The sequence below is a fragment of the Lycium ferocissimum genome, chromosome 9, assembly GCF_029784015.1.
Source record: "Lycium ferocissimum isolate CSIRO_LF1 chromosome 9, AGI_CSIRO_Lferr_CH_V1, whole genome shotgun sequence".
Taxonomy (NCBI): Eukaryota; Viridiplantae; Streptophyta; class Magnoliopsida; order Solanales; family Solanaceae; genus Lycium; species Lycium ferocissimum.
In genome coordinates, this window is record NC_081350.1 from 28,476,250 (window position 1) to 28,487,649 (window position 11,400).

At 31.0% G+C, this 11,400-nt stretch overlaps 1 protein-coding gene across 1 annotated transcript; it reads left to right on the forward strand.

Annotated features, from left to right (window-relative positions):
- The first annotated feature begins 5,147 nt into the window (after positions 1-5,147).
- LOC132030151 (uncharacterized) lies at positions 5,148-6,604 on the forward strand. The gene is made up of 3 exons (XM_059419655.1): positions 5,148-5,507; positions 5,591-5,635; positions 6,157-6,604. The coding sequence occupies exons 1-3, from the start codon at positions 5,252-5,254 to the stop codon at positions 6,288-6,290; spliced, it is 435 nt and encodes a 144-aa protein (XP_059275638.1). The 5' UTR covers positions 5,148-5,251; the 3' UTR covers positions 6,291-6,604.
- Positions 6,605-11,400: the final 4,796 nt, after the last annotated feature.

Sequence of the window (11,400 nt, forward strand, 5' to 3'; positions counted from 1 at the left end):
TTATTAAATATCCGTAGTATATTTTTTATATAAAATATTTTACTCATTGTATATAAATTTTACACTTACATATTCATGGTATATTTATGTTATAAAATTTATTATAATTGTTATAAATTTTATATACGTTCAATATAATATTTTACCTTCTTTTGTCTTGGATTTTTTCATTTATCCCTTCTTTTTAGATGTATATTATATTATGTTTGATAAATTGATTCGGAAGATAAAAAATGTGAGCTAAAAAATAGGATAGAAAATCTTGGGGGGGTTATACGTGATTCTCTCTTGGTGGATTCCTTTGATTTAGGAGTCAGTTATGGTGCTGTTAATATTAGTTGTCATGGAATGATATTTAATTAATTCTGCCATGATTCTATAAATATTTTTTAAATAATGTACAATTATGTTTTTCCCCCAATTTATATTTCGAGAAAGTTTCGTGGAACAGCCTATTTGGATGCTCTCATTTAACTTATGGCCAATATTTCAAAAGTATTTAATTGATACTTGGTGTAGATAAACTTCAGACAAAATACTACTTTCGAATTTGTTGTACAACAATTGAAGTATAATGTTTGAAAAACTGTGTCTTAAATTTCAAATATAATAATTGAGTTTAAATTAAGTGGATGTTATTGGAAAAGCTCATAAACATGTAAACCACTAGTGCTGCATGCTTAAAGAAGTGGTTTTGAATTTCAAAAATGAAGAGTGGGTTTACAAGTGGTATTGTTGAAAAAAAATGTAAACATAGGCGTCACCATTGTTGCGGGCGTGAAAAAATGAGTCTTAAATTTCGAATATAAATCTTGAGTTTAAATCAAGTGGTGGTGTTGAAAAGGATTAGAAATGGCATAGATGAAAATTAATAGCTCAAACTTTGGAAAATTACTTTCAATTTCAAATATATATAAACTTCATTGTTCTGTAGGCTTGGCTTTTTTTAACTGTCAAATATTGAATTCATTAAATTTGTCCACAATATTGAGATTAATGGTTATTTCTTTCGTATTATACTATATGAACTTCGTCGTTCCAAATCTAAAAGGTCTTAACCTCATTGGTGAATGACATAAAAAGCAATGATTGACGGTAGTACAATAGTAAAAAAAAATTAAAAAAAATTGAAATTATTGTTATGATTTCTCTTTGTTCAATTGTTGCTGACTTCATCATTATATTGAGGTTTGGTGCTATACGAACGTCAAATTGAAAACCAATATATCAGAAAACTAACTCAGGTGAGTGAATAACATAAGCAGATAAGGCAAATATTAGTGACTAATTCATAAACCCAAACAAAAAGTGACGACCTCAGCCATCTTTATTCAAAAAGAGTGAAGAAAGCAAAGTTCAGTCCCCCATTTCTTTTCTTTTTTTTTTAATTTTCAAGGATCCATCCTTATGATGGAGGAGTAGTCCCCCATTTCAAGTTTTAAAAATCTTTAGCTTCCAGGTTAAGCAAAAAAAATATCCTTTTCGTTAAAGCCCAGTCAATTACTTGACACTATAAGAGCAATTTTTATGACTAAAATGATTGAAAACGAACCCGATCACCAAAAATTGTAGTGGCATAATAATGTCTATTTCATTATTAATCAGAGATTTTGGATTCGAACATTAAGTATGAAATTCTTTTGATAAGAACATTTTACCTACCAAATTTAGACATTTCAGCGTGCCTCCGAGTTAGTCTAATCCAAGAGCAAATACCGCACACTGAATGGGGAATTTTTTTTAATTTTTTTTTAAAAGAATTCGAAACTTTTTGGAAAGTAATTCTTCTTATTTCGCCCACTTATAAGCTAGTAAAGTATGCCACAAATTCGTTAAAGGAAAAGTACCAATGCTTTTCATAATAGGTCTTTGCGTACTTCCTATAATACGCATTTGCTTGTTATTTATAAAAGATTTTAGATTATAGATTACTTGCATATTACCTCCTTGTAGTTTTAATAACATCGAATTTGCTTCTTATGATGAGGATCATGTGAATTACTTCTTGCTATTAACTTATGCTAATACTGTACGTGACTTTCTAAAAGAAAAAAATGTTAGTAATTTTACAGATAGGCCTATTAAATCATCATAGTAAGGAGAAATAAACAACCCCCCTTATAGATAGAGAAAGACTCAAAAAAAAAAATTACTAGTACCGTTATTTTATCCATAAACAGAATTCTGACTGAGGATTCGACGTCCAATATATACGCTTTCATTTAACTTCACATTTCTAGCTATTCAATTTCTAAAAATGCAATAAAAAATACAATGATCATTTACATAGTTTCTAGGATCTTTTATATACTCTATGAAAAGATAATAGGGACCTAACACTGTTGATAATTTAAAAATAAAGATCTTAAACTTTTTCTTTTTTTAGAGTATAGAACAAATTATACCTAAAATATGTTTGGTTGAACGCGAAGTTGCGAAAATATGCTTGATTAGTGAAACAATAACATTCATTAGAGAGCCATCAAAATGAGCTTGAATCATGAATCTAGACCAGCCTAATATGTTAGTTGAGTGGAGTTGGACCGAATCTTTTAAAGGAAGGATGATGTAAACGACTTTTTTCCTCCTCTCCTTTTTAAAGCATAAAATGTCATTATTATAATCATGACTTAAAAGGGGGGAAAAGGAGGAAAAGCTTGGAATTGGCGTACACATAACGGTTAAAGAGTTTAAGTTTTGTACACTGTCAGTGTACACAATATTTTACACCATCAGGTAATTCTAAGAGTAATTAAAGTAATTTGCTTAAGTAATAAGAGAATTACCTTTTTAATATAACTACAATTTAGGATTGAAATCATTAAAGGAGTCCTAATTACTCACTAAATCCTAACATTTTTCATGGGTTCTTTTCTCGATCATGAAAAAATTGCTGAGCTAATTTTTCAACACTTCAAACCTTGTGAAACATGGAAAACTAATTCTTCAATGCCTCAAACTAATTTAGTCGCAAGTTCTTTGCTGATTGAGACCATAACTTGTTCCTAAGGCTTGCAATATGTCAGCTTCTATTGCAAGGAGAAATATGTTATTTGCATTGCCCCTGAATTCAAATATACTTGTTTTTGCAACATGCAAAAACTGAGGACAAAATATGAAACCAATCAAGCAAGGGGACACCCTGAGTAATTTTTGAAATATATTTAATGTCCTTTTCAATAAAAGATGTGTAAATAAAACCCAAAAAATGCAAGATAAAAATGTTTTCCTTTATTTATTATGAAAAATACTACTAGTGGACAAATTAATGTGTAGGATTTGTCATAAATATAGGGGACTAAAGTGTCTTTGCAATAAGAAGGTATCATTCCACGGTAGCTGTTAGAGTTAGGGGTGTTACCAATAGAGTCAATTCCTTATATGGTCACTCAACTTTAAAAAAATTACCTACTAAAGTCATTTATCTTTTCTTTATTTCTCATATGGTCATTGAAGTTTATGCATTTGCCTTATAAAGTAACAAGGGTTAAAAATCACTTTAAAAACAAAAGAAAATTTGGACTTTGAGTTAAAACATCCCTTATTTTTTAACACCGAACAATAATAATCCTCCAACTATTTTTCACTTTCTTACTTCGTAAATTAGATTGTGTTCGTCATATAGGGAAGTTCATAATATAGATTAAAAAATAAAAGAAACAAATCATAATGTTTAAAAGTAAAAAAGAAATGAAGAGTGTTAACGTAGAGGGTAAAGTAGGTACTAAAAATTTTAAATGAGATAAAGGGAGGAACAACTATTGTTCGAAGTTGCGAGAGCTATTTAATTTTTTTAGCAGGGTTGTAGGGGGAAAATCATTTTCACCCAACTGATATTACAAGATTGACAAAGATAATATTTGAAAACTTTAAAAAAGTTTAGTACACAATGATGATATACAATCTCCTTATTTATGTGATGTCGAATGATTTACTTTATGATGATGTCCTTCTATGTGCATCTATGTTTTTTTTCTTTACGAAAACCCTTTATGATTAATCTTTACATATGATATTTTTTTCTATTAGGACCTAGTTTTTTTGTTTGAAGGAATTCATCGTCTTCCTTATTAATTATGAATGTCCTGGCAATAATTTATACCTTAGAAGAAACTAGCAACTAATTTAAACTATTTTATCAAAATAAAGATTACTCATAAAATGAATAAAAACATTATTGTATTGTTGAACTCCTAAGTTTCCAAGCAAATAGAGTACATATATGCTACTCCCCCCGGATCAAAAAAAGAGTCCACTTAGCCTTATTTTCTTGGATAAAAAAAAGAGTCCACTTAGCAAATCAAGAAAGAATTAACCTTATTTTTTCATATTTGCTCCTATTAAGTGTTATATGATCAAATCCCAATGCCTATTTAATTAGGAGTAGTTTAGTCAAATTACCTATTTTTGTCTAGGAGTTAGTATTTTCTTAAGGGGTGTGCAAATGGCTAAGTGGACTCTTTTTTTTATCCGGAGAGAGTATTTTATATTCTTTTTTTAGTCACAATTTTTTTGTGTGTTTCGTTACTTTAAATACCACAATTAGAGTTGAACTAAAATTGTACTATTTTGTATCATTAAAAGGTTCTTAGTTTTTAAGTTAAAGAATAAGACTATTTTAGATGAAAATTCAAACTTAAGGGACTACTTTGATCATTTTTCTTTTATTTGTAAAGTGACTTTTAGCCCTTATTACTTTATAAGGCAAATTATAACTTTAATGACCAAAGGAGGAACAAAGGATAGATAAATGACTTTACTAGATAATTTGCTTAAGTTGAGTGACCATTTGAGAAATTAACTCGTTACCAATATGGGTTGTGGTGGATGATTGAGATCTCTCTATTCTAATCAGAAGTCTCACGTCTCAGTTGGTTGGCTACCTGAACTTTTACCTGGTGAGGGTTCGAATCCCACATTGTAATCCCCTCCCCATTTCCCCTTCCCCTATCACCTATGTAATAAAAATAATTTTTCTTTAAAAAAAAGAATATAAAAAATTCTATTAAAAGCGTCGCCCCAAAAATCGGCCCCGCGGTGCGCAATTTAAATTTAATCGGGTCTTCAAGGCGGGGTACCAAACAAGGAAACAAAAAAAAAAAAGGAAAAAAAAAAAAAAGAGTTACGGGATTATTATTTGGTAATAAATCCCCAGAGACTACCGATAAATAACGCTCGGCAAAGCCATCAAATACTCTCTTCTCTCTCTCTCTCTCTCTCATTCTCAAATCTCCATAGCCCTGCCCTCAACATGCATAGACAATCACTCGGCTCACCGTCATCCAAGTTACACCTCGCCGGCGGCATCCACGACTCCGCCGTCATCACGGCGGCGACGACGACGGCGGAGTCTCCGTCACTCGAAGAAGATGAACAAATACGCAAGTCAATTAAGGCTCTTAACAAGTCATTGTCTAGAGCTGAGAAGTACATTCATCTTATTCCTGTTCTCACTTTTTTCTGTTTCCTTATCCTTTATCTCTCCTCTCATAATCCGTCTGATAAAGGTACACTACGTTTAATTTATAGTACCTCGTGATTTAGAGGAAAAAAGGAACTTGTTTCATGATTTTTGTGCTTTTTGTTTCAGATTTAGCTCAGTTTCATGGATATGAAGGATTCGCCAAGCCTATAGGTATATATAATTCACATTCTGTTTTCGCAATTGACTTTTTCAATTTATATTTCAGATTTAGTTCCATTACACTCGATTATTAATCAATTTCACGCAAAAATTCGGACTACAATGAGTTTCACATATTTAACATCAATTTGATTGCCTTAGTTGTCTGGTTTGAGAATGAGAAAATTTAATATTATGTTAACAAATTCTGCAACATTAACTTTACTGATAAGGTGTTAATACTAGAAAAAAAATTTGTATTGCTAATACTCCAATGAGTAAGTATTTCTCGGTATTTTTGTTGCTCTATTGAGTTCTGTTTTTTGCAATGTTTATACAGAATCGGCAAATATTGACGAGTTGCAGAGTGGGTTAGAGTTTCATAATGCACATTCTGTTTCTCTACTTCAATTCATTTTTTCAGATTTATATTTCAGATTTAGTTCCATTATACTCAAGTATACATCAAAATCACGCCTTTTCCGTATTTTATATTCTCTAATAAGGCCTTTTTTTTCTTTCTGTTTATACAGAATCGGCAAATATTGACGAGTTACAACGAGTGTTAGAGATTGGAAAAGGCGATGTTTTAGCGATCCGAAGCGTTAGGAACTTGCAAGAGATTGATCCAAAAAATCGGCTCCACCGGAAACTCGCCGATTTTTAAGCCGATTTATTCTCCTTATATTACTCTAAACTTATTCATAGCGGAGCTCTCCCACGTGCGTAACTCAGTCCCTGCCAATTTTTACCGTTTTTACTTGTAAAAAAAAAAAAAAAGGATTTACCACGCGTGTGCATGTGAATTTTATTGTTGTTTTGGCTGTTTGCTGAACAAAATTTAATTAACCGCGTGTGCACTACTCTGTAAATAATTTACTTTACTGTATATGGTGTACCAAAAACAAAAATATTCACTGCCAAGTTTTGGGGTACGTAAATGGAAATTCTTGAGCTGGAACTGAAAACAAAAAAGGAAAATGTTGAAAATTTTATACAAAAAATCTTGGGTGAAAACCGACAGTTTTTTTTTTTTTTTTCCAGTACTAGCTGTTTGCTGGACAAAATTAAATTTAAACGCGTGTGCAGGCCAGTACTCCGTAAATAATTTACTTAATTTATTTGATGTTACCAAAAACAAAATATTGACTGTCATGTTTTGGGGGTACGTAAATGGAAAATTCCTGAGCCAGCTGAAAACTTGGAAAATGTTGAAAATTTGTGTTTTGTGTAGAGTTCTATACAAAAAATCTTTGGTGAAACCGACAGTTTTTTTTTTTTCCTGTATTAGCTGTTTGCTGAACAAAATTAAATTAAACTCGAGTACAGTACTCTTACTCTGTAGTGTGTTACTTTATTTGATGTACCAAAAACAAATCACTGCCAAGTTTTGGGTATGTAAATGGAAATTCCTTAGCTGGAGCTGAAAACTTAAAAGGAAAATTATATTAGTTATAAGATTGTCTTTGCGTAGAGTTATAACAAACCGACAGTTTTTTTCCCAGAAAAAAAGTATTTATCATGTGTTTTGTTATTTTCCTCGGTTAATCAAAAATCGTAAAGTAAAGGATTTGATCAATCTTTAGGAATTTAAATCAGTCGATACAGAGTATCAATGATTGCTTGGTTGTCTGGTTTGAGGAATTAGAAAAAATAATCTGTCACAAATTCTGCAATATTACTATACAGATGCAGTGGTTTAATACTAGAATTTTGATATTATATTGCTAATACTAAAATGTAGGAGTATATATTACTAAGTAGAATTTATGTGTTATTTTGTACAAAGTAGAAGTAGAGTAAGGTATTTTTATTAGCAACACGAGAATAATCCTAACAGTATTTAAAGTCAAGAAATATTCTCAAGTAGCCAATGTTTGCATAATGACGCTTGTATTATTTTTACATTAAACTATTTCATTTCAATTTATGATTTGACCAACATTTTTGAAATAATGAGTCGATCTAATTCAATTTACCTTGAAAGATTAGTTAAATTGACTTGTATGAATAAAAAAGTTACTTAAGTTTGGACGAAGGGAGTAATAATTCAATTATCAACAAGAATTCATGCATAATTCATGGTAATTTCCTTTTAAAGTTATAATTCCTGCTAATTACCTTGGAGTCTAATTCAACCAATCTCAATTTTTACCTTTATCTTCCTTTTTAGCTCTCCCACTAAAAATAAAATAAAATAAAATAATGAAGCAAAAGAATAAAGAAGATTAAACATGTAGTTATGGATAGGGAAGAGAGCTATAGCCTAAAGGCGAGGCAGTGATGAGAGTAAGAGATATTAATGCTGGAGTGGAGTGCTGATGTTAATGGGAAACAGCTGGAAAATTCGGACCGTTACAAGTGCCTCGTGTTTCGTTTGGAATTGCCAGCTGGGAAAGACTACTATACTCAGATGCCTAATGCCCCATTGGCTCCCCCTCCCTCATTAAATTCTTGATTCCCTATTCTTTCCTGCATTTCTCACCCACAAGTTCACCTTCCCTATGTGCCACTTCTTCCCTCCCAAAATTATTTATCGTAATTTCTAAAAATAATTATTTCAATTCGTTATCGTTTAAAAGTTTAAGACAAAATGAATTATCTTTTTTCTTTTTTCATTTCATCCTTAGTATTATTCCTTCCGACAACTTTTATGTGTCCATTATACTAAAAAAGACGTCCACTTTTACTTGTCCAATTTTAAAACCAAAAGGTCCAAAACAATATTTATCACTTAGTTCCTAATTACCCTTATTATTAACTATAGTTATTTTCCAATGTATTTCTCAATATATTCAATTTATTATATACAAAAGATGATATAGTAAACTTATCAACTCCGTTCTATTAATTACTTCTTAAGAAGTATGTCAAGTTAAACATAAACAAGTAAAAATAGACGGAGGGAATATTTATTGTTTTTGAAGATTACAAACACCTCCATTACATGGTGATGTTATAATTGTTCAAATACCAATAAAGAATAAAATAGTTAAAAGCTCTTTCTGATTAATACTTGTTAAGGGGCTTATAAAAAAATCACAACAGATTATTTAAAACGAAGGGAGTACTCATCTTAGCACACTTCTGTTTTGGAGTCTCGTTTGGTAGAAAATGTATAATCCTACTCATGACTCATGGGTGAATTTACACTAAGTAACGATTTCGATAAAACTCGACAATTTGATCCTTAAATCAATTGCTATCTTGTGTTACAATTCAGATTTATAAACTTAAAATCATGAATCCATTTCTATTTTTTTAAAGTGAAATTTTTGATGACTATCTAAGGCCCCGTTTGGACATGGTTTGAAATCATGTTTGGACATGTAATTTAGATATTTTAAGGAGTATTTTCTCTTATAGACACATAAAAACCCCACAAGTTGTGAAAACTATCAAAACATTCTCAATTCTTATACAATCTTACGAAATGAGCAAGTCATAGTTGTAACAAAATTAATACGCTAATTCATAACAACCGGCTCAAAATTAATACTAGAAGACCTTTCTAAAAATACAACATCGTTTGATCAAATTTTAGTTCAATAAATAAAATCAAACTATGGATCTTTTTTTACAAAATTAAAAGGTTGGTAGATATAAATAAAATTTGGTGGAAGTTAATGAGATTGTTAAATTATTGTTAAGGGTAATTGTTAAAAATATCTATCAACTTATGAGTCTTTTTTTATAAAATATAAACTTATGGGTTAAATTTTATATTTTAAAAAATTAAAATCATGATTTCAAACCCTAAATCATGCCTTTTTAAATGATTTGAAAAATCATGATTTCAAACATATGTCCAAACGCTTGGTTTGTTTCAAACCATCGTTTCAAAACTCATGGTCAAACGCATACCAAGTTAGAGCCCGTTTGGATTGGCTTATAAGTTGCTTATATTTCGTTTTCGCTTTTTTTGTTTGTTTACTGTGTAAATTTTTAAAGTCATTTTGTGCTTAAAATAAGCTCAAAAAAATAATTCGTTCTATTCGATTTAAAACTTTATCTAAGCGTCTTTATAAGTCTAAAAATTTTATAAGTTCAAAAAAAAAAAAAAAAGTTACCCCAACTTATTTTTTTTTTTAAACATAAATGAAAAATGTTTTTATAGATAAGCCATTCAAACAGGCTCTTAATCGAGCTTTAAAAAGGTGTTGGACTACTAGCGGAAAGGCAAAGCAGTGTACTTCTCTTTCCCCTTATAAATGCTTGTCTTTTTCCCTATTTCTAGTGTAGAAAATAAGTACTTACTTTTTTCCTCAATATTCTGCAATAATTCTTACGTAAAAATCTATGTCCATATCGTAACGGGTGGTAGTCCATTTCCATTTTCAAATTTCTGACCATGTCCTTTGAATTCGTCTATGTTTGGTAACTTTCCCCTATTTTTTTTTTTTTTTTTTTTGCGGAAATCAAATATTAGGTGATTGAAGGATCAACATGTGATATTTGGTCGAGGGCATGATTTATAGTCGTAACTAATTTATTTTTTTTAGATTATGGCGATCTTCCATTTATCCATTCCCAAAAGGTTTCTGTTCCCCTTTTTGATAAATTATCTGTATCGGGGTTCACTATAATTACATCCAATGATCTTGAACATTAGTAATCTTAAACTTTTAATGCCACTTGCCCATGAAAAAACTTTAAGGTCAAAAGTGTTGTCATGGGCCAAAACTTGTAAAACTTGAAGTTCTGCTCATGAACAAGAGGGATCAAAGTTTCAAAACCATCCACGTCTAAGGTCCGGTCCTTGTAAATCATGTTTTTCGCATCAGGATGACACTATATAATACATGCTAAAAATAAATAAGAAGTGAATCCACAATTTTACTATTATTGCAATTTTAATGATTTTTTACATATAAATTTATATCCCACGCCAAAAGTGTTGGGTTCAAATTAACCCGATATCTCGAAAGCTCCATCCGTCTAAAATGTAGTCAGACATCCAGAAGCATTCTACCATTTTGCGTCGAAGAGCTTTACACTGTTGCATAGTCGGAAATCATAAGTTCCCAAAGTAGGGAACGAATCATGCCTGAAACACTGAGGACTAAAGTTTGCTAGATAAAATTATTCGATACTTTTGTGTTAAGTGATAACAGCCAATAGGTACCCTTATCATAATAGACACGCTAGAAGTAATTGAATATAATCACATGAAAATATTATAATGTCGGTGGAAAATTTTCGGGTTTCCATAATCTAGGTTGCTAGTTTCTATCATGTAGAATATTGGAACCCATTGCAACAAGAATAATATTACTACTAGTATTTTTGTTTCCCAAAGTCTTTAAATATACTTACAGAAGGTAGCATAAGAAAGCTATATCACCAAATAGTCGGTGAGTAACACTAAGTATTCTCTCGCTCCTTGTTGGTCCCATTGAGGTTGCAAAATTCTAACAAGCCATAGGGACAGGACGAAGCATCTGTGTTATTAAATCATTGTGTCACTACCAAAACAACCTAATAGGTGTCTTTTATTCAGTGACTGTTGAGTGTTTTGGATAATCTTGATTTATGTTTTGGGTCCCTCCAGCAAAAGGATATGGGAGACTGGGGACCCCACTAATAAATTCTGGGTGGTAACCTTTTTCATAAAGCTGAGTTTGCTAGTTTTCACTAATTTGGATACTGTGGGAAGTGGTCTGAGAAAGTTCCATTTTCGAATGTTAGATTTGTGGGAAGTAAAGAATGATGTACTTGATAACAAATGTTAAGACATGGCAATGGGACAGGGCTGGACAAAGCAAACTCTAAATCGG

Excerpts from the sequence above, each read along its gene's own strand:
- LOC132030151 (XM_059419655.1), top strand. The coding sequence starts at position 5,252 with ATGCATAGACAATCACTCGGCTCACCGTCATCCAAGTTACACCTCGCC. Across the intron at positions 5,508-5,590 it reads TCATAATCCGTCTGATAAAG|ATTTAGCTCAGTTTCATGGA; the intron begins GTACACTACGTT and ends TTTTTGTTTCAG. Across the intron at positions 5,636-6,156 it reads AGGATTCGCCAAGCCTATAG|AATCGGCAAATATTGACGAG; the intron begins GTATATATAATT and ends CTGTTTATACAG.